This window comes from Cyprinus carpio, chromosome A18, assembly GCF_018340385.1.
Source record: "Cyprinus carpio isolate SPL01 chromosome A18, ASM1834038v1, whole genome shotgun sequence".
NCBI lineage: Eukaryota > Metazoa > Chordata > Actinopteri > Cypriniformes > Cyprinidae > Cyprinus > Cyprinus carpio.
This window is the reverse complement of record NC_056589.1, coordinates 26,904,978-26,926,743: the sequence shown is the minus strand read 5'-3', so window position 1 is coordinate 26,926,743 and position 21,766 is coordinate 26,904,978. Positions and strand designations below refer to the sequence as shown.

Here is a 21,766-nt window from a genome sequence, read left to right as displayed (position 1 = left end):
GTCTCAGCAATGGATGCTCTGCAGTGAATGGGTGCCGTCAGAATGAGAGTCCAAACAGCTGATAAAAAAAACCTCACAATAATCCACAGCACTCCAGTCCATCAGTGAACATCTGGAGAAGACAAAAGATGAAACACATCTAGCATTAAGACGTTTTTAACTCAAATACATAGAGTCTATAATCCATAATAACACTTCCTGCAGTGAAAAACTGCATCTGCTGTTGTCTCTCACATCAGAATCCAGACACATATTTGTTTAAACGCTGCTTGATCTGTGCAGATTTCTCTCCTGATTCAGACGAGATATCATAGTATCATCAGCTTCAAATGACCTGCTCTTATCATCTGATCATGGTTGTATTTCTCTATTAGTGCTACTGAATCAACCACAACATTATTTTGAATAGACTTTAAAACAGACTTTTGCATGAAAAGTTTTCCTTTTATTGAGGGAGATAATCTCTTTCTGGCTTAACTCTTCCTTTATTAGTTCATGAATGTATTGTTGTTTGTATGTTTATTTTATTCTATTCATGTTTACGTATATCTATTTAATCTTTAATTCGTATCTTGTTAGCATTTTTATTACCATAATTAAAATAAATGTTACAGTGTTGTGTCACACATACGCATGCGCACCTTCTCCAGTCCAGCAGGTGTCGCTGTGAGCGCTTCGCTGTGTGGCGCTGCAGTGACGGAGACTGAGAGGACACGTGCTGTGTGTTCATCACAGTGATGTGAGCGCAGTGTTCAGCTAATAGCTCGAGCCTGGGTAAGAAACAACACCGTTACTGTTTGATATGAATGATGATATTAGAGTTTTATAGTTCATCTCAGTGTGTCTCTCTCACACTCAGGTTCATTCAGCACTTTATGTGTTCAGTTACTGATGCAAAACTTATTTGTAGCTATTTTTCATTCTTATTTTTGATGCGATAACACATATGTGATAATACTGCATCAGTGAAACCACATGCATTATAAGTGTCTTAGTTATTGTTATTTTTGTACTTATGCACAGGTCATGATTTATGATAATCTGTGATAAATATAATTTTTTTATGTACGGTAAACAAAACCTAAACCCCTGTGCATATCATTGTTCTCAGTGTGAGCTCCTGCTCTTGTTGTGTGTTTGATGCAGCTGTGTGTCCGGTGTTTCTCTGTAGGGTTCTGAGATGATGCACGCGGAGGGTCTGAGGGTTCTCCCGCCGGACGCCGTGGACTCGGACACGCAGCGCTGTCGGATGGGTCCGGCTCTGATGTCCAGGTTGGGCCTGAGGCTGGGCGCTCCGGTGCTGATCCGGGTCCAGCGGGGGGTCTGTCTGTGCACCACATGGCCCCGGCACGACCTCGCCGAGGGATTCCTGCAGATCAGCACCCAGTGTGCGACGCCGGACCTCACCGCACAGACACTCACCGGACTCACGGTCAGACCGGCGCACATCACACGCCTGACCTGCCCCAGACTCTCCAGCGTCAGCGTGAAGGTGTTCGTGCAGAGAGCGGAACACAAGCGGACGGTCTCCGAGCGGGGCGTCCGGGAGCTGCTGGAGGGTCTGTACGTGCACCAGGGTCATCTTCTGGATCTGTCCGGTGTGAAAACAGAGCTCATGTTTGTGCTGGTCGAGCAGGTGAACTCTGGCTCACAGAAAGCTGGTCTGGTTACGGCTAGAACCCGTGTGGAGGTCGGCGCGCTGCAGACCGTTAAACACCTGGAGAGGCGTCAGGAGGTCTCTGTGGCGTCGCTGGGCGGTCTAGAGGACGTTTACACCTCGCTGAGAGAAATAATCACTTTACCTCTGCTTTACCCCGGAGCTCTGCGGCAGCTGGGAGTGTCGTGCCCACGAGGACTGCTTCTGATCGGGCCGCCCGGCGTCGGGAAGACCCTGCTGGTGCGCCGCGTGGCGAAAGACATCGGGGCCACGCTAGTGACTGTGAACGGGCCGGAGGTCACGGGCTCTCGCCCCGGAGAGAGCGAGGAGAACCTGCGGCGGGTGTTTGATCAGGCGCGGGAGGCGGCGGAGGAGGGTCCGTGCGTGCTGCTCATCGACGAGATCGACTCTCTGTGTCCGAGGCGCACCGGAAACAGCGGCGCACCGGAGAACCGCCTCGTCGCGCAGCTGCTGACGCTAATGGACGCCATCGGCAGTCACGAGGGCTTCGTCATCACCGGAGCCACGAACCGACCCGATGCTCTGGACCCAGCGCTCAGGAGACCCGGGAGGTTCGACAGAGAGGTGATTCAGGACACCGCACACTGCTGAACTCCATTCATTACATATTAATTTCACTGGCTTTTCGGGAGCCTGAAATTGAAACAGTGCAGGTATCATTTCCGTGTAAACTACAAAAACACAGATTTATGAAAATCATGTGCATGCATATTACGTGTTTAGTCTACAGTTACACACAAGTTAGGCCTGGCACACATAACACAGCTGCATAAACACTGACCCGACGGTAATTTTCTCTGATAATATTTCTGCAGTCTCATCACGGGTGTTAAGAATAAAAAAAAGTGATTCCAAAATTGCAAATGAATCACTCTTTGAACGAACGAATCAAACGGGTTTGCAAAAGCTCTAAAGTGGTTTCATTTAGATTGATTCGGATGCACTGAATCTATCAAAACCCTGAAGATGTCTTGTGTTGTTCTTGAAGGGATAGTTCACTCAGGAATGACAGTTCACTGTACGAGTTTCTTCATTCTGCTGAACACAGAAGAACAGCTGCTGGTCCCCGTAGTATTCTTTTCAAAGCTATGGAAGTCGAGGCTACCGGCAGCTCTTTGCTTCCCAACATTCTTCGAAATATCTTCTTTTGTGTTCGGCAGAAGATGTAAAACTCGTACAGGCTTGGAACGACTCGAGGGTGAGTGTGTGTGACTCTCCGTCTCTTGCCGTGTTTAAAGGATCTCGTGTGTCCTGCAGGTGATCGTCGGCGTGCCCTCGCTGCTGCAGAGGCTCAGGATCCTGAAGTGTGTGTGCGGAGAGATGCCGCTCCGCCCTGACGTGGATCTCAAGGCTGTTGCTGAAATGAGCTGTGGCTATGTCGGGGCGGATCTGAGCGCGCTCGGCAGAGAAGCAGCGCTGCAGGCCATGCGGCAGGCGCAGGTACGGTCACCGAGGTGGCAGACGTCTCTGGTCTCCGCTCTCGCTCAGACGTGGTTGTGTTGTTCAGGCAGGAGCGAGTGAGCCGGTGTCCATGCAGCACTTCATGCAGGCGCTGCGGATCGTGCAGCCGTCGTGTTTGAGGAGCAGCGTAGGAGCCACGGACTTCAAACCCGTCAGCTGGGAGCAGATCGGAGGACTGGAGGACGTCAAACTCAAACTCAGACAGGTATTAGAGTTACTCAGTTCTGGCACACCTGCTGCTGTGTGATAACGTAACGACTGACGTCTGTGTTCAGAGTATCGAGTGGCCCATGAGGTTTCCAGAGGCGTTCGTGCGGCTGGGTGTGTCTCGGCCCAGAGGAGTGCTGCTGTACGGGCCGCCCGGCTGCGCTAAGACCACGCTGGTGAAAGCAGCCGCCTCTTCATCACACTGCAGCTTCCTCTCCCTCAGCGGGGCCGAGCTCTTCTCTCCGTATGTGGGAGACTCGGAGAAGACGCTGGCGCAGGTCTGACTTCTCTCTCTTTCAGTGCCTCTGTGGATTTAAAGCTTTGGATGACTGCGTGATCTCTCCGTCTCTCCGTCTCTCCGTGTGTCAGTTGTTCGCTCGAGCGCGTGCGTGCGCGCCCTCCATCGTGTTCCTGGATGAGATCGACAGCATGGTGGGCTCTCGGGCGGACGGTTCCTCTTACAGCGTGCAGGCGCAGGTTCTGTCGGTTCTGCTGACCGAGCTGGACGGGGTGGGCGTCCGGACGGTGGAGAGACGCAGCGGCGGGAGAAAGATGGCTGAGTTAGAAGGAGGACAGCAGGAGGACACCGGACTACAGCGGGTCAGAGACACCGCGTCTCTTCATTCAGTCTCTTCTGCTCATCAAGCCTGCATTTATTTGATCAAAAATACAGAAAAAAAATGTAATATTGTGATATATTATTACAATTTAAAATAATTGTTTTTAAATGTATTATACTTTAAATTATCATTTATTTCTGTGATGCAAAGCTGAATTTTTAGGATCATTATCACATGATCCTTTAGAAATCATTCTAATATGATGATTCATTATCAAAGTTGGAAACAGTTCTGCTGCTTAATATTTTTTCAGAACATGTGATACTTTTTTAGGATACTTTGATGAATAAAAAGTTAAAAAAAAAAAAAAAAAAAGATGTTTTTTTTTTAAAAAATGTGTTTTGAGAGATTTTATTTTGAGAGTTTTCGTGTGAGGTGTGTGTGAGTTTTTTATGTCACAGAGGAGCAAATAAACACCAAACATTGTTAAATGAGTCCTGATGAGGAGAGAAGAGGAGAGGAGACCGACCTGATGAAGTGCGCTGTAGATGCAGAGTCATTCTGACTGTGCTTCTCTTATATTGGAACACACACACACACACACACACACACACACACACACACACGCACACACACATATAACAATATACACTACTGGTCAGTAATTTGGGGTCAGTAATTTTTTTTTCTTTCTTTTTTTTAAAATAAAATCAATACTTTTATTCAGCAAGGATGTGTTAAATTGATAAGCGATAAGAAAATGTATATTATTAGAAAAAAAATTTTTTATTTTGAATAAATGCAGTTCTTTTTAACCTTTTATTGATCAAATATATTAGACAGCAGAACTGTTTCCAACACTCATAATAAATCAGAATATTAGAATGATTTCTAAATGATCATGTGATAGACTGGATGTTACATGTGACACTGAAGGCTGGAGTAATGATGCTGAAAATTCAGCTTTGCATCACAGGAATAAATTATTTTTTTTAAAGTATATTCAAATAGAAAAAAACTATTATTTTAAGTTGTAATAATATTTCACAATATTACAGTTTTTTATGTATTTTTGATCAAATAAATGCAGGCTTGATGAGCAGAAGAGACTTCTTTCAAAAACATTAAAAATAGTAATGTTTCCAAACTTTTCACCTGTACTGTATATGTATATACAGTTATACATTTAGCATTTTAAATAAAAGCAACTTACAAAAGAGCGACCTATAAAATCTATATTTTAAAGAAAATAAGTGTTTGTACAGGACTGCACATCAGGATGCATTACAGTCACCAGAATGATTAAAGTAGTATGTTTTTTTTTTCTTTCTACATTTTTATGCATTTGGCAGATAGTGGATTAAGACCTGAGCATGTTCTGAAATGACAGAGCTGTTTTTAACACTGTCTGTGTGTGATTTATATTTCAGATGGAGCTGCAGGAAGTGTGTAACAAGGATGTTTTGATCGTGGCTGCCACTAATAGACCCGAGGTCCTGGACAGCGCTCTGCTCAGACCCGGCCGACTCGATCAGATCGTATACGTTCCACCTCCAGATCTTGAGGTGAGCAGATCTGACTCCGCCCACTCCGTCTTCCTTCTGTAAGCCACACCCATTTCACTGATTTAAGATCAGCGTGAAGCTACTGTATTGTGACGTACAGTACAGGTCAAAAGGTTTGGAAACATTACTATTTTTAATGTTTTTGAAAGAAGTCTCTTCTGCTCATCAAGCCTGCATTTATTTGATCAAAAATACAGAAAAAAAAATGTAATATTGTGATTTATTATTAAAACTTAAAATAATAGTTTTATATTTGAAAATAATTTAAAAAAATAAAAAATTATTCCTGTGATGCAAAGCTGAATTTTCAGCATCATTACTCCAGCCTTCAGTGTCACATGTAGCATCCAGTCTATCACATGATCATTTAGAAATCATTCTAATATTCTGATTTATTATGAGTGTTGGAAACAGTTCTGCTGTCTAATATATTTGATGAATAAAAGGTTAAAAAGAACTGCATTTATTCAAAATAAAATAAAAAATTCTAATAATATATATTCTAATAATATATTTTCTTTACTATCACTTTTTATCAATTTAACACATCCTTGCTGAATAAAAGTATTGATTTTATTTAAAAAAAAAAAAAAGAAAAAAAAAATACTGACCCCAAATTACTGACCAGTAGTGTATACTGTTATTACAAAATATTTATATTTTAAAAACATAGCTTTTTTTTTTTTTTTTTTTTACTTTTTATTCATGAAAGTATCCTAAAAAAGTATCACATGTTCTGAAAAAATATTAAGCAGCAGAACTGTTTCCAACTTTGATAATGAATCATCATATTAGAATGATTTCTAAAGGATCATGTGATAATGATCCTAAAAATTCAGCTTTGCATCACAGAAATAAATGATAATTTAAAGTATAATAAATTTAAAAACAATTATTTTAAATTGTAATAATATATCACAATATTACTGTTTTTTTCTGTATTTTTGATCAAATAAATGCAGGCTTGATGAGCAGAAGAAACTTCTTTCAAAAACATTAAAAATAGTAATGTTTCCAAACTTTTGACCTGTACTGTATCTTGTTTTTTTGATATAGTGAAGGAGAGAAATGTAGGGCAGGGACCTCACTTTATCTGTCAGTTGTTGATTGTGAGAAGTGATTAAAATTAATGCAAGGATGACGAGTGTCATGCATTAAGAGAATAAAAGTGAGTTTTGATGTCATGAACAGGCTCGTGTGGCCGTGCTGCGCGTCTGCACTGAAAGCGTCCCGCTGCATCCGGACGTGTGTCTGCAGGATCTGGCCGCGCAAACTGAGCTCTTCTCTGGAGCTGATCTACAAAACCTGTGCAGAGAGGTAAAGCCCACACACACACCTCACGGCATCCGTTCGTTCCTTCTGTCCTGCTGAGCTGGACTCTTCTGTGTGTCTCAGGCGGCTCTTCTGGCCCTGCGTGAGGACGGACTCGAGGTTTCCTGCGTGACACAGAAGTACTTTCTGAAGGCGCTCCGGAGTCTGAGTCCATCACTGAGTCCCGAGCAGCTTCAGCAACACTTTCAACTCTTTCAAAGCTGAAGTAGTTCACCCCAGAGTTAAAATTTAACCCCTCGTATCACCCGAGACGTCTTTTTTCCTTCAGTCGAAAACGAATTAAGGTTTTTGAGGAAAACCTTCCAAGTTTTTTCTCCCTATATTTGACTTCAATGAGGACCAACAAGCTGAAGTTCAAATTTAATTTGAAGAAAGACAGACATGAACATCTTGGATGACTTTAGGGAGAGTTAATTATCAGGGAACTTTTATTTTGGAGTGAACTAGTCCTTAAAAATATATTTATATACAATAAATATATCATGTTTATAATTTGTGTACAAATGTCCTGTTTCTCACATTCTTCATAAATTAAAGAGTGAAGCACAAAAATAAAGGTCTGTTCTCTGTAAAGTTAGGGGTTGGGGTCAGGAAAGGGACATCATTTTCATTGCATGCTTTAGAAACACTCAGAGCCATATAGAGATATAACACCTGATATAGTGCATGACCATATATAAGCCACAATATTAACTCTGACAACAGTGTTACTGAATTATTTAGTGTTGGGGGGGGGGACATATTTTTGGACCTATTTCCACCAGACAGCGACTTCACACCTGTATAGTGTGACGTATTTAGTGTCCAGCAGAGGGCGCTGAATTCATAGTTTCAGTTTTAAGATGAAACGCGCGCGTGTGTGTGTGTGTGTGTGTGTTCCAATATAAGAGAAGCAAAGTCAGAATGACTCTGCATCTACAGCGCACTTCATCAGGTCGGTCTCCTCTCCTCTTCTCTCCTCATCAGGACTCATTTAACAATGTTTGGTGTTTATTTGCTCCTCTGTGACTGATTTAACTCTCACTCGCGTCTCATGCGAACTTTCTGAATGGAATCGTTCTGAATTCAGTTTTTTTAGGAAACCTCGCAGTAGCAGGTGAAAGATGCATGGAGGATTTCTACAGCTGCTCAAGAAGAGGAAGGAGGTGAGGAAGACTCCTCATCAGCCTCAGCCTGCTCTGGATTATTATAACACTACCTCTGCTTCAGTTTTTATTCCTTATTTGTTTTTCCAGCTGATTCCTCTGATTGGGATTGTTGGATGTGCTGCACTTGGAGCAACAGCAGCCTCCATTTACTTCTTACTGACCAAACCAGATGTGATGTGAGAGACTATTACGGGGTTAATAATGTTGTTTACGGGGTTAATAATAAGCATTGATGTTATGAATCTCGTTCCTGTATTCTTTATTATTCTGGACTTGATATGGGCTTCACAATGAGAAAAGTAAACGAAAGTTTTAAGTTTAACAGAAAATGAAACTGCCTGAGCAAGTCCGATACGTAATTTAAAAAGTTAATATTTAATGTATAAAACTATAAAAACTGTGCAGTGATCAATCTTGTTGACTTTTATAGTTTAAACAAGACTAGAAATCCAGAGCCATGGGAGACATTAGATCCATCAACGCCGCAGAAGGTAAGAACCGCAGTCTGGTTCTGGTGATGTTAACCAGCACTCACATGTCTGTTTAATCATTGTTCTGGGCTTAATCTGACAACTGCGTACATGTAGACTGTAAACCGCAATGATATCAGATGAGGAGAGAGTGATGTAGATGATCTCTGAGAGACGGAGAGATGCTTTGAGGAGGAACACAAGCGGTGAATTTCATCTGGGACACCGTAGAAAACATTCAGGTTAACAGGTTGTTTGTGTCTCTGTTCAGCTCATAACCATTAACCAGCAGTGGAAACCAGTGGAGGAGCTGGAGCTGGTGAAGAAACTGACCAAGTGATCTCCTCTCGTCTGAATCCTCATACTAATTTAATCAGGATTTTGGTTGTTCTCTGAACTCTGTTTGTATGCGCTGGGAAACGAGCTTCGCACAATAGGCCTTTAACTGTGAAAGCCACCTGTGTACTGGACTCAAAACATGAATAAATGAATGATGTGAATTAAAAATTCATCTGTCCTTCCTTTATGAAGGTTTAAGTCCTGTTGGACACGTTCTCTTTGCAGATGAATTCACCCAAAGAGGTTCTGGATGAGGCATTAATGTGTCCCGCTGACGCTCGTGTCCTTCAGAACAACAAGAGAATAAATCAAGGCTGCTGACAGTTCATCGAGTCATTATGCGTAATCTGTTTAAAGAGGAAGTGCTGCCGAGGTCTCAAACTTCTCTGCACTTCCTGCTTCTGCTGTTTGTTCCATTCGTGATTGAGAAACAGTCGTTGATTTCTGACCTGAACAAGCTGGTTTTATTCAGATCACAGATAGTCACAGACAGGCTGATTGTGTGTCTGTGTGTGTGTGTGTGCGTGTGTGTGTATGGGTGTGTGTCATGAATGCAGCCCATATTGTGTTAGAAATATGAACACACCCTTATAAAATCCACTGCATCATCATGAACATTCACATTCTCACATTTTAGGGCTTGTCTGTCTTCTCCTGTGTGTGTGTGTGTGTGTGTGTGTGTGTGTGTGTGTGTGTGTGCGTGCGTGCGTGACTCAGTGTTTTGTACTCATGTGATCAGGAAGTGTTTGACAAAGAGCTCTGAAACAACAAGCAGAATTAAACAACTGTAGACTGACAGCTAACGACCGGCCGTCACGCGTCTGTAAATGTAGCATGAAGATGAACGTACAAGACAAAGAGTTTGCGCTGCGTAACATCACCCTTCAACTTAGTAACTCATCTTAAGAAGACATTAAAACAAGCTACATTTTAAATGTGATATTAATGATTAGTTTATTAGAGGAATAGTTGAAATGTGCTCATCCTCAGTTCATCTGAGATCAGGATGAGTTTGTGTCTTCATCAGATTTGTAGAAATGTAGCACTGCATCAGTGTCTCAGCAATGGATGCTCTGCAGTGAATGGGTGCCGTCAGAATGAGAGTCCAAACAGCTGATAAAAACATCACAATAATCCACAAGAGACACACACACACTCACATTCTCTCTCTCTCACACACACACCCTCACACACAAACACACACTCATGCACACACTCTCACACACACACACACACTCTCTCTCTCACACACACACACACTCACTCACTCTCTCACACACACTTACACACACACACACACTCTCTCTCTCACACACACACTCTCTCACACGCACACACACACACACTCTCTCTCACACACGCGCGTGCACCCACACGCACGCACGCACGCACACACACACACACACACTAAGGCCCTCATCATTTGTAAGTTCCACCCAAACTTCATGATGTCACCGTTAGAGAACGTACAGATGTTTATTTGCCAGCAGAATGTAGTCTAACCTGCTGAAACAAACCCAGACGAAACACACATGAGAACCAAATACAGACATTTAAAATGATTTTATTTCAAGTTATTCAAGCGCTTCAGCAGTCAGTGTACAGTCGTGGCTAAAGGTTTTGAGAATTACATAAATATTAGTTTTCAAAAAGTTTGCTGCTAAACTGCTTTTAGATCTTTGTTTCAGTTGTTTCTGTGATGTACTGAAATATAATTACAAGCACTTCATACGTTTCAAAGGCTTTTATCGACCAATTACATGACATTTATGCAAAGAGTCAGTATTTGCAGTGTTGGCCCTTCTTCTTTTTTCAGGACCTCTGCAATTCGACTGGGCATGCTCTCAATCAACTTCTGGGCCAAATCCTGACTGATAGCAACCCATTCTTTCATAATAACTTCTTGGAGTTTGTCAGAATTAGTGGGTTTTTGTTTGTCCACCCGCCTCTTGAGGATTGACCACAAGTTCTCAATGGGATTAAGATCTGGGGAGTTTCCAGACCATGGACCCAAAATTTCAACATTCTGGTCCCCGAGCCACTTAGTTATCACTTTTGCCTTATGGCACGGTCCATCGTGCTGGAAAATGCATTGTTCTTCACCAAACTGTTGTTGGATTGTTGGAAGAAGTTGCTGTTGGAGGGTGTTTTGGTACCATTTTTTATTCATGGCTGTGTTTTTGGGTAGAATTGTGAGTGAGCCCACTCCCTTGGATGAGAAGCAACCCCACACATGAATGGTGTCAGGATGCTTTACTGTTGACATGACACAGGACTGATGGTAGCGCTCACCTTTTCTTCTCCGGACAAACCTTTTTCCAGATGCCCCAAACAATCAGAAAGGGGCTTCATCGGAGAAAATGACTTTGCCCCAGTCCTCAGCAGTCCATTCACTATACTTTCTGCAGAAGATCAATCTGTCCCTGATGTTTTTTTTGGAGAGAAGTGGCTTCTTTGCTGCCCTTCTTGACACCAGGCCATCTTCCAAAAGTCTTGGCCTCACTGTGCGTGCAGATGCGCTCACACCTGCCTGCTGCCATTCCTGAGCAAGCTCTGCACTGGTGGCACTCCGATCCCGCAGCTGAATCCTCTTTAGGAGACGATCCTTGGCGCTTGCTGGACTTTCTTGGACGCCCTGAAGCCTTCTTTACAAGAATTGAACCTCTTTCCTTGAAGTTCTTTTTTTTTTTTTTTTGATTTTTTTTATTGAGAAATATGGGACATTGAAAAATAATTAGGTATGGGTTAGAGATGAATAAAGCCATTCTTCGCTGTTTTTTTCTTTTTTTTTTAAAATGTACAATACATAAAAAAATAAAATAAATAAAAATAAAATAAAAAACGAGTACACAATGAAGTGCAAAGTTGAAAGCATACAGGAATTAGCAAATACACAAAAGCAGAAAAAAAAAAAAAACAATATATTATATATATACATATACAAATAAATGAGAAAAAAAATAAACAATAACTGAAAAACAACAATACGGGAGGGAGGGAAGTGGGGGGGGGGTCAATCAATCAGGGGATAAAGATGGAAGAGATTTAAAGAAAGTTTAAAAAGGGCTGCCATATACTGTAAAACTTGTTGGAATCACCTTTCAGAGAATATTTAATCTTTTCTAATTTCAGAAAAAAGAGAAAGACAAAACATCCCTTAGCCATTGAGCGCTGGAAGGGGCTTTTGTAGATTTCCAGTGGAGGAGGAGATGTCGTCTCGCCAATAAAGATGTGAAAGATAAGATGTCTAATTGTTTTGATGTAAATCTATCATAATCCTCTGGACATCCGAATATGGCAATATGGGGAGAGATAGTTACAGTCGTCGCAAGTATTTCAGAAATAATGTCAAAGTACCTCCGCCAGAAAGAAAAAACTAATGGGCAAGAATAAAACATATGAGTTAGATTGCAGGGAGAGGTATGGCATTTATCACAGCTGTCGGTGACAGTGGGAAAAATTTGTGACAAACGTGCCTTGGAGAAATGGACCCTGTACAATACTTTGAATTGTATCAAAGTAAGACGGGCACAGGTTGAGCTAGAGTGAATTTTGTTGAGGGCAACGTCCCACCAAGTGTCATGCAACTCCAACCCAAGTTCACCCTCCCAGGCAGCCTTAACTTTAGTGATGGATGAGGTATCATGATTCAGGAGTTTGTTATAGATTTTTGAAATGAATGACTTCTGAGAGGGGGGTCCGGAGAGAGAAATTCTTCCCACAATTGGAGTGGTGGAGATGAGGGAAAGGCTGGAAACAAGGATTTGGCGCAGTGTCTGATTTGGAAATAGCGGAAGAGGTGAGATGGCGGGAGTTGAAATTCACTAGACAAATCTGCAAAGCTATGGAAAGTACCATCTCTATAAAAATCTTTAAAAGTTTTCAGGCCTTTGTCATACCATGTAGAAAATGTGGGATCAGATAGTGCAGGTTGAAACAAATGATTTTTTAGCAAAAAGGAGCAGAAATAGATGGAGAAGTAGAGTTAAGATACCTTCTAAATTGGAACCAGATTTTTAGAGTGGAAATTACCACTGGGTTATCTGTAAAGCCAGAGAAGTTGGTAGGGATAGAGGAGGTGAGCAAGGCAGGCAAAGAGGATGAGCAGCATGAATGTATCTCTAACTTGCACCATGGGGGATGTGTGGGATTTGGACCAAAATGAGATTTTATGAATATGTGTTGCCCAGTAGTATAATTGCATATTTGGGAGAGAGAGTCCGGCGTTAAGTTTACATCTCTGAAGAATTGATTTACTTATTCTGGATGCCTTTCCACACCATAAAAAGCTAGATATATCCTTATCAATAGTTTTGAAAAAGCGCTTAGATAGGAATAAAGGGAGACTTTGGAATAAAAACAAGAACTTGGGAAGAATGTTCATTTTAACTGTGTTGATCCTACCTATAAGCGATAATGGCAAGCTCCTCCATCTTTGAAAGTCAGACTTAATTTTAGACATTAAAGGGGAGAAATTGGCAGAAAAAAGAGAGGTTAGCTTTCTGGTAACATTAACTCCTAAATACTTAAAACCTAAGGGGGTCAATTTGAAGGGGATATCAGACTGACTCAGTTGAAGGGCTAGAGCGTTAACAGGATAACATTCGCTTTTGGAGATATTAAACTTTGTAACCTGAAAAAGAACCAAATTTATGAATAAAGACACAAATTACTGGTATAGAGCGGCCGGGGTCGGAGACATATAATAACAAGTCGTCTGCGTAAAGAGAAAGTTTAAATTCCATTCCAAAACGTGAAATACCAGAAAAAATGGAGGAGGATCTCAGATAGATAGACAAAGGCTCTATGGCCAGCGCAAAGAGTTAAGGAGATAGTGGACAACCCTGTCGGGTGCCTCGAGATAAAGGAAAATAAGCAGATTGAATGCCATTAGTGGAGATACTAGCTTCTGGGGATGTATAGAGAAGGCGTATCCATGAAATGAATATATCACCCAACCCCAAATTTATTTAGTACGGCAAGCAGGAAGTTCCATTCGACCCTATCGAATGCCTTTTCAGCGTCAACTGAGATGACCACTTCAGGGGTAATAGTGGAATTTTTAGAGTATATTATATTTAAAAGGGTGCGAACGTTGTAAAATAACTGACGGCCCTTTATAAAGCCAGTTTGCTCTTCTGAAATCATGGCCGGAAGTAATCTTTCCAAGCGGCTGGCCAGAGCCTTAGCAAGGATTTTTGCATCCACGTTTAGTAGAGATAAGGGTCTGTAAGAACCACAAAGATCGGGATCCTTGTCTTTCTTTAACAGCAGACTTATGGAGGCTTGTCTTAAAGTAAGAGGGAGTGAGCCAACCTGCAGAGATTCGTTATATACAGAAAGCAAAATCGGGGCCAATTTAGATTGAAATCTTTTAAAAAATTCCACTGGGAATCCATCAGGGCCAGGAGCTTTAGATTTTTGCATGTTGTTAATAGCAGTGTTGATTTCATCAACTGTTAGCGGCAGATCAAGATCTTTGGTAACGTGTGGGCTAATAGTAGGAAAGTTGAGGCTATCTAAAAAAGCACCCATCTCAGAAGAGTCAGAAGAGGACTCGGACTTATATAGAGAAGAATAGAATGAGCAGAATACAGAGTTAATGGAATTAGGGTCAGTATGCAGTGTGCCTGAGGGATCCTTGATTTGAAGAATCATACGTGAGGCAGCCTGGCGACGCAACTGATGGGCTAGGAGCCGGCTTGCCTTATCGCCATGCTCATAATATGTGAAACGCGAGCGCAAAAGAAGGCGCTCTGCCTCAGTAGTCGTGACGAGGTCAAATTCAGTTTGCAAATCAACACGGTCTTTGAGCAAGTTAGGGGAGGGGCAAGTGGCTAGCTGTTGATCTAATTTGTCCAATCTAGTTGAAAGCTCTTGAAGTTTAGCAATTCGAGTTTTATTTAAATGTGCAGAGTAGGAAATTATTTGACCACGCAAGTATGCTTTGAGTGATTCCCATAGCAGTGAACAAGAAATAGGATCAGCCTTGTTTTGATTGATCATGATAGAATCATCAATTGAAGATACAATAAAAGAGTTAAATTTATCATCTGATAAGAGCAGAGTATTTAACCTCCATGGTGAGGAGTATCGGGATTGCGGAGAGAGCTGAATATCCAAAGAGAGCGGGGCATGGTCAGAGATAACTATAGGGATGATATTTAATCGTTGACACCTTGGAGATAAGTTTAGCATCAATGAAAAAATAATCAATCCGAGAATAGGATTTATGCATATGTGAAAAAAAAGAATACTCCTTGGTGGTAGTATTATAGAATCTCCAGGGATCAATGCAACCATTTTTAGCCATGAAGTCAGAGAGCGAACTGGACATTAATGATGGGGTCAAGCTTTTGGGAGAGGAGCGGTCTAACCTAGGATCAATAACACAGTTCATGTCCCCTCCAAAGATGAGGAGGTTATCATGCAGAGAAGGGAGACGTTCAAATACCTTATTCATAAAATCTGGGTTATCAAAATTTGGAGCATAGATATTGACTAGTAATACAGGAATGTGAGACAGCGTGCCTGAAATTATTAAATATCTGCCATTTTCGTCAGAAATCAATTTAGAAGTAGAAAATTGAACTGATTTACCAATTAAAATAGCAACTCCTCTGGCTTTAGAGTTAAAGTTGGAGTGAAACACCTCAGAGACCCACGGGCATTTTAGCCTGACCTGGTCTGAGGTGCGCATGTGGGTTTCTTGTAGAAACACTATGTCCGCATTAAGCCTTTTCAAGTGAGTAAATACCCTAGATCTTTTTATGGGGCTTCCCAAACCCTTGATGTTCCAACTCACAAACCTAATATGTGAACCTCCAATGATGGGTCCTGCATTGCCAGTGTTAGTAGACATTTATGGATTATTAACTAAGAGCTGTAGATGAATGAAGAACACCACCCCAGAGAGAGAGAGGAGAAAAAAAAAAAAAAAAAAAAATGGGGGGGGGGGGGGGCCAAACACACACACACACATACACACACATAAACTGGATGGCCAAACAGGCTGAACATTAGCAACAACCCTCCCACCCTCACCAAAGCACTTACATCGACCCCATCCCCAAACGATGGAGAACCCAGGATTACCGCCTTTTGCCTAATGGAAACAGTTAAGCTTAAGACGGGCTCCCGCAATTTACAACAATAAAGAACACGGCACACGTGATGAACATCAGCTGTAAAAAAGCACTTAGTGTGTTAAGTAAAAAGATCGTAATAGTCCATACCACTTCCACGATGGTAAAACTGCCTGAGAAGAAACCAGATCTCTTACTTGGTTAATGTCTTAATGTATGCTCTGGCGTCCTCCGGTGATTCGAACACTCTCTCGGTACCGTCGTATGAAATACGGAGGCGAGCCGGGTAAAGAAGGCCATACCGTAACCCAGGCAACGTTATCTCACGGAGCTGGCGGCGAATGTCATTGAAGGCAGCACGGGCACGGGCAGTCTTCGCGGTATGGTCAGGGAAGATATGTATAGCCATATCACCGACCTTTATTCTTTGTTGGGCTCTAGCTCGCCGCAAAATGTCCACACAGTCTGTATGATAATGAAGCCGGGGCGATTATGGGACGTGGGCGTTCCCCGGGTTTTGGGCTTGGCCTGCAGGCTGCGGCGGTGATCGCGATCCAAAATGGGCTCTTTATCCAGCTGAAAGGCCTCTTTGAGCAGAATAGAGACAGCCGACATCGTGGAAGAGCTGGTTGAGTCTTCGGGCACACCTATGATCCTAATATTATTGCGACGCGATCTGGCCTCGAGATCTTCACATTTGTTGTCCACTCTTAGCAGCTCGGCAGACAGAAGTTCCCACTTTAGACTGAAGCGAAGCAATGTCATCACTGTAGGTGGAGAGTGAAGTTTCCATTTCAACTACTGTGCTCTCCAGGGCGCTCACTTTAACCTGGATGTTTGTTATAGAACCAGACAATTCGGATTTAACTGACTGCAGCTCCGTCTTGATAGACGTAAAATGTTCGCTTAGGGCAGCCTGGAGCTCGGTTTTGAAAATAGCCGCCATGTCTATACGAAGTGATGAGAGCAGCTCCTCCTTGAAATCGGGTGGGGCAGCGGGCATTACAGCACTGTCGCAAGGGGAGGAGGAATCACTACCAGGCGGGGATGAAGCGTGCGCAGCAGGCCGCTGAAGCGCAGCAGATGGAGCATTGCCAGATTTGGGTTTAGCAGGCATTTTACTCAGCAATAGTTAAAGAAGAAGTGTTAGATAGAGCACACACCAAGAAAAATAACGCGAAAATGTGCCAATGAACGTAATTTAACGCTAAGTGCAGGAGCTCCGAAAGTTGCGTCCTACTCCATAGATCGTTAAGCCGGAAGTCTTTCCTTGAAGTTCTTGATGAACCTATAAATTGTTGATTTAGGTGCAATCTTAGTAGCCACAATATCCTTGCCTGTGAAGCCATTTTTATGCAACGCAATGATGGCTGCACGCGTTTCTTTGCAGGTCACCATGGTTAACAATGGAAGAACAATGATTTCAAGCATCACCCTCCTTTTAACATGTCAAGTCTGCCATTCTAACCCCATCAGCCTGACATAATGATCTCCAGCCTTGTGCTCGTCAACATTCTCACCTGAGTTAACAAGAGGATTACTGAAATGATCTCAGCAGGGCCTTTAATGACAGCAATGAAATGCAGTGGAAAGGTTTTTTTTTTTTTTGGGATTAAGTTAATTTTCATGGCAAAGAAGGACTATGCAATTCATCTGATCACTCTTCATAACATTCTGGAGTATATGCAAATTGCTATTATAAAAACTTAAGCAGCAACTTTTCCAATTTCCAATATTTATGTAATTCTCAAAACTTTTGGCCACGACTGTACAGTTATACATTTAGCATTTTAAATAAAAGCAACTTACAAAAGAGCGACGTATAAAATCTTTATTTTAAAGAAAATAAGTGTTTGTACAGGACTGCACATCAGGATGCATTACAGTCACCAGAATGATTAAAGTAGTATGTTTTTTTTTTCTTTCTACATTTTTATGCATTTGGCAGATAGTGGATTAAGACCTGAGCATGTTCTGAAATGACTTTGTTGTTTTTAACACTGTCTGTATGTGACTTATATTTCAGATGGAGCTGCAGGAAGTGTGTAACAAGGATGTTTTGATCGTGGCTGCCACTAATAGACCCGAGGTCCTGGACAGCGCTCTGCTCAGACCCGGCCGACTCGATCAGATCGTATACGTTCCACCTCCAGATCTTGAGGTGAGCAGATCTGACTCCGCCCACTCTGTCGGCCTTCTGTAAGCCACACCCATTTCACTGATTTAAGATCAGCGTGAAGCTACTGTATTGTGACGTACAGTACAGGTCAAAAGTTTGGAAACATTACTATTTTTAATGTTTTTGAAAGAAGTCTCTTCTGCTCATCAAGCCTGCATTTATTTGATCAAAAATACAGAAAAAACAGTAATATTGTGATATATTATTACAACTTAAAATAATAGTTTTCTATTTGAATATACTTAAAAAAAAACAAATTTATTCCTGTGATGCAAAGCTGAGTTTTCAGCATCATTACTCCAGCCTTCAGTGTCACATGTAACATCCAGTCTATCACATGATCATTTAGAAATCATTCTAATATTCTGATTTATTATGAGTGTTGGAAACAGTTCTGCTGTCTAATATATTTGATGAATAAAAGGTTAAAAAGAACTGCATTTATTCAAAATAAAAAAAAAAATTCTAATAATATATATTTTAATAATATATTTTCTTTACTATCACTTTTTATCAATTTAACACATCCTTGCTCAATAAAAGTATTGATTTTATTTAAAAAAAAAAGAAAGAAACAAAAAAAAATTACTGACCCCAAATTACTGACCAGTAGTGTATATTGTTATTACAAAATATTTATATTTTAAAAACATAGCTTTTTTTATTTTTTTTTTACTTTTTATTCATCAAAGTATCCTAAAAAAGTATCACATGTTCTGAAAAAATATTAAGCAGCAGAACTGTTTCCAACTTTGATAATGAATCATCATATTAGAATGATTTCTTAAGGATCATGTGATAATGATCCTAAAAATTCGGCTTTGCATCACAGAAATAAATGATAATTTAAAGTATAATAAATTAAAAAAACATTATTTTAAGTTGTAATAATATATCACAATATTACATTTTTTTTCTGTATTTTTGATCAAATAAATGCAGGCTTGATGAGCAGAAGAGACTTCTTTCAAAAACATTAAAAATAGTAATGTTTCCAAACTTCTGACCTGTACTGTATCTGAGTGCAGCGCCATCGAGCAGGAGAGAAATGTAGGGCAGGGACCTCACTTTATCTGTCAGTTGTTGATTGTGAGAAGTGATTAAAATTAATGCAAGGATGACGAGTGTCATGCATTAAGAGAATAAAAGTGAGTTTTGATGTCATGAACAGGCTCGTGTGGCCGTGCTGCGCGTCTGCACTGAAAGCGTCCCGCTGCATCCGGACGTGTGTCTGCAGGATCTGGCCGCGCAAACTGAGCTCTTCTCTGGAGCTGATCTACAAAACCTGTGCAGAGAGGTAAAAGCCCACACACACACCTCACGGCATCCTTTCGTTCCTTCTGTCCTGCTGAGCTGGACTCTTCTGTGTGTCTCAGGCGGCTCTTCTGGCCCTGCGTGAGGACGGACTCGAGGTTTCCTGCGTGACACAGAAGTACTTTCTGAAGGCGCTCCGGAGTCTGAGTCCATCACTGAGTCCCGAGCAGCTTCAGCAACACTTTCAACTCTTTCAAAGCTGAAGTAGTTCACCCCAGAGTTAAAATTTAACCCCTCGTATCACCCGAGACGTCTTTTTTCCTTCAGTCGAAAACGAATTAAGGTTTTTGAGGAAAACCTTCCAAGTTTTTTCTCCATATATTTGACTTCAATGAGGACCAACAAGCTGAAGTTCAAATTTAATTCGAAGAAAGACAGACATGAACATCTTGGATGACTTTAGGGAGAGTTAATTATCAGGGAACTTTTATTTTGGAGTGAACTAGTCCTTAAAAATATATTTATATACAATAAATATATCATGTTTATAATTTGTGTACAAATGTCCTGTTTCTCACATTCTTCATAAATTAAAGAGTGAAGCACAAAAATAAAGGTCTGTTCTCTGTAAAGTTAGGGGTTGGGGTCAGGACAGGGACATCATTTTCATTGCATGCTTTAGAAACACTCAGAGCCATATAGAGATATAACACCTGATATAGTGCATGACCATATATAAGCCACAATATTAACTCTGACAACAGTGTTACTGAATTATTTAGTGTTGGGGGGGGGCATATTTTTGGACCTATTTCCACCAGACAGCGACTAATTGTAAGTCCTAACTGCGTAACATATTTTTTAACAAGCATAAAAAAAACAGCATCATGATATAGTCTCAGTCTTTTGAAGAATAAAAACATTGTTAACATCACAACAGCTGTCACTTTATTTTGGGTCTTGGACCTAGAGTAGAAACACTGTTGTGACTCGTGACGACCTCCGCGAGTAAATATCAGAAACATTAGTCCATTTACATACACAGTTTTTACTGTAAATTACCAGATCATGTGTGAACCTTTTCAAAAATACCAGTCAATTCGTTCTGGCAGTCTACCGGTATGAGAAGTTTATAACATTACCAGTAAATATAGACCAGTCACTATGAGAATCTACAGGTGCTGGTCATATAATTAGAATATCAGCAAAAAGTTGATTTATTTCACTAATTCTATTCAAAAAGTGAAACTTTATATTATATTCATTCATTACACACAGACTGATATATTTCAAATGTTTATTTCTTTTAATTTTGATGATTATAACTGACAACTAAGGAAAATCCCAAATTCAGTATCTCAGAAAATTAGAATATTGTGAAAAGGTTCGATATTGAAGACACCTGGTGCCACACTCTAATCAGCTAATTAACTTAAAACACCTGCAAAGCCTTTAAATGGTCTCTCAGTCTAGTTCTGTAGGCTACACAATCATGGGGAAGACTGCTGACTTGACAGTTGTCCAAAAGACGACCATTGACACCTTGCACAAGGAGGGCAAGACACAAAAGGTCATTGCAAAAGAGGCTGGCTGTTCATAGAGCTCTGTGTCCAAGCACATTAATAGAGAGGCGAAGGGAAGGAAAAGATGTGGTAGAAAAAAGTGTACAAGCAATAGAGATAACCGCACCCTGGAGAGGATTGTGAAACAAAACCTATTCAAAAATGTGGGGGAGATTCACAAAGAGTGGACTGCAGCTGGAGTCAGTGCTTCAAGAACCACTACACACAGACGTATGCAAGACATGGGTTTCAGCTGAGCATTCCTTGTGTCTAGCCACTCTTGAACATCAGACAGCGTCAGAAGCGTCTCGCTTCAAAAAGGACTGGACTGCTGCTGAGTGGTCCAAAGTTATGTTCTCTGATGAAAGTACATTTTGCATTTCCTTTGGATATCAGGGTCCCAGAGTCTGGAAGAAGAGAGGAGAGGCACACAATCCACGTTGCTTGAGGTCCAGTGTAAAGTTTCCACAGTCAGTGATGGTTTGGGGTGCCATGTCATCTGCTGGTGTTGGTCCACTGTGTTTTCTGAGGTCCAAGGTCAACACAGCCGTATACCAGGAAGTTTTAGAGCACTTCATGCTTCCTGCTGCTGAACAACTTTATGGAGATGCAGATGCAGCAACCTGGGCTCTCATAACACCTGAGCAGTGCCACAGACTGAACCCTAACCCTAACCCTGCAGTAATTCAGGCAAAAGGAGCCCCAACTAAGTATTGAGTGCTGTACATGCTCATACTTTTTAGTTGGCCAAGATTTCTAAAAATCCTTTCTTTGTATTGGTCTTAAGTTATATTCTAATTTTCTGAGACACTGAATTTGGGATTTTTTTCTTAGTTGTCAGTTATAATCATCAAAATTAAAAGAAATAAACATTTGAAATATATCAGTCTGTGTGTAATGAATGAAAATAATATACAAGTTTCACT

At 41.2% G+C, this 21,766-nt stretch overlaps 2 protein-coding genes across 6 annotated transcripts; both read left to right on the top strand.

The window, feature by feature from the left end:
- Positions 1-637: 637 nt before the first annotated feature.
- On the top strand, positions 638-7,295 carry spata5l1 (spermatogenesis associated 5-like 1). 2 transcript variants are annotated; one of them, XM_042775674.1, is made up of 9 exons: positions 638-774; positions 1,172-2,242; positions 2,936-3,118; positions 3,186-3,344; positions 3,415-3,624; positions 3,716-3,946; positions 5,337-5,471; positions 6,663-6,788; positions 6,867-7,295. In XM_042775674.1, the coding sequence occupies exons 2-9, from the start codon at positions 1,181-1,183 to the stop codon at positions 7,005-7,007; spliced, it is 2,247 nt and encodes a 748-aa protein (XP_042631608.1). In that variant the 5' UTR covers positions 638-774; positions 1,172-1,180; the 3' UTR covers positions 7,008-7,295. The 2 variants fall into 2 exon arrangements, with proteins under 2 accessions (XP_042631608.1, XP_042631609.1); XM_042775675.1 differs by lacking the exon at positions 638-774 and adding an exon at positions 775-859.
- A 361-nt stretch (positions 7,296-7,656) lies between these two features.
- Positions 7,657-19,829, top strand: LOC122148618 (normal mucosa of esophagus-specific gene 1 protein-like). 4 transcript variants are annotated; one of them, XM_042775677.1, is made up of 7 exons: positions 7,657-7,737; positions 7,873-7,948; positions 8,039-8,127; positions 8,382-8,442; positions 17,872-18,006; positions 19,196-19,321; positions 19,401-19,829. In XM_042775677.1, the coding sequence occupies exons 2-7, from the start codon at positions 7,907-7,909 to the stop codon at positions 19,539-19,541; spliced, it is 594 nt and encodes a 197-aa protein (XP_042631611.1). In that variant the 5' UTR covers positions 7,657-7,737; positions 7,873-7,906; the 3' UTR covers positions 19,542-19,829. The 4 variants fall into 4 exon arrangements, with proteins under 4 accessions (XP_042631611.1, XP_042631613.1, XP_042631610.1 ...); XM_042775676.1 differs by lacking the exon at positions 7,657-7,737 and having other exon boundaries at positions 7,751-7,948; XM_042775679.1 differs by lacking the exons at positions 17,872-18,006; positions 19,196-19,321; positions 19,401-19,829 and adding an exon at positions 8,693-8,928 and having other exon boundaries at positions 7,661-7,737.
- Positions 19,830-21,766: the final 1,937 nt, after the last annotated feature.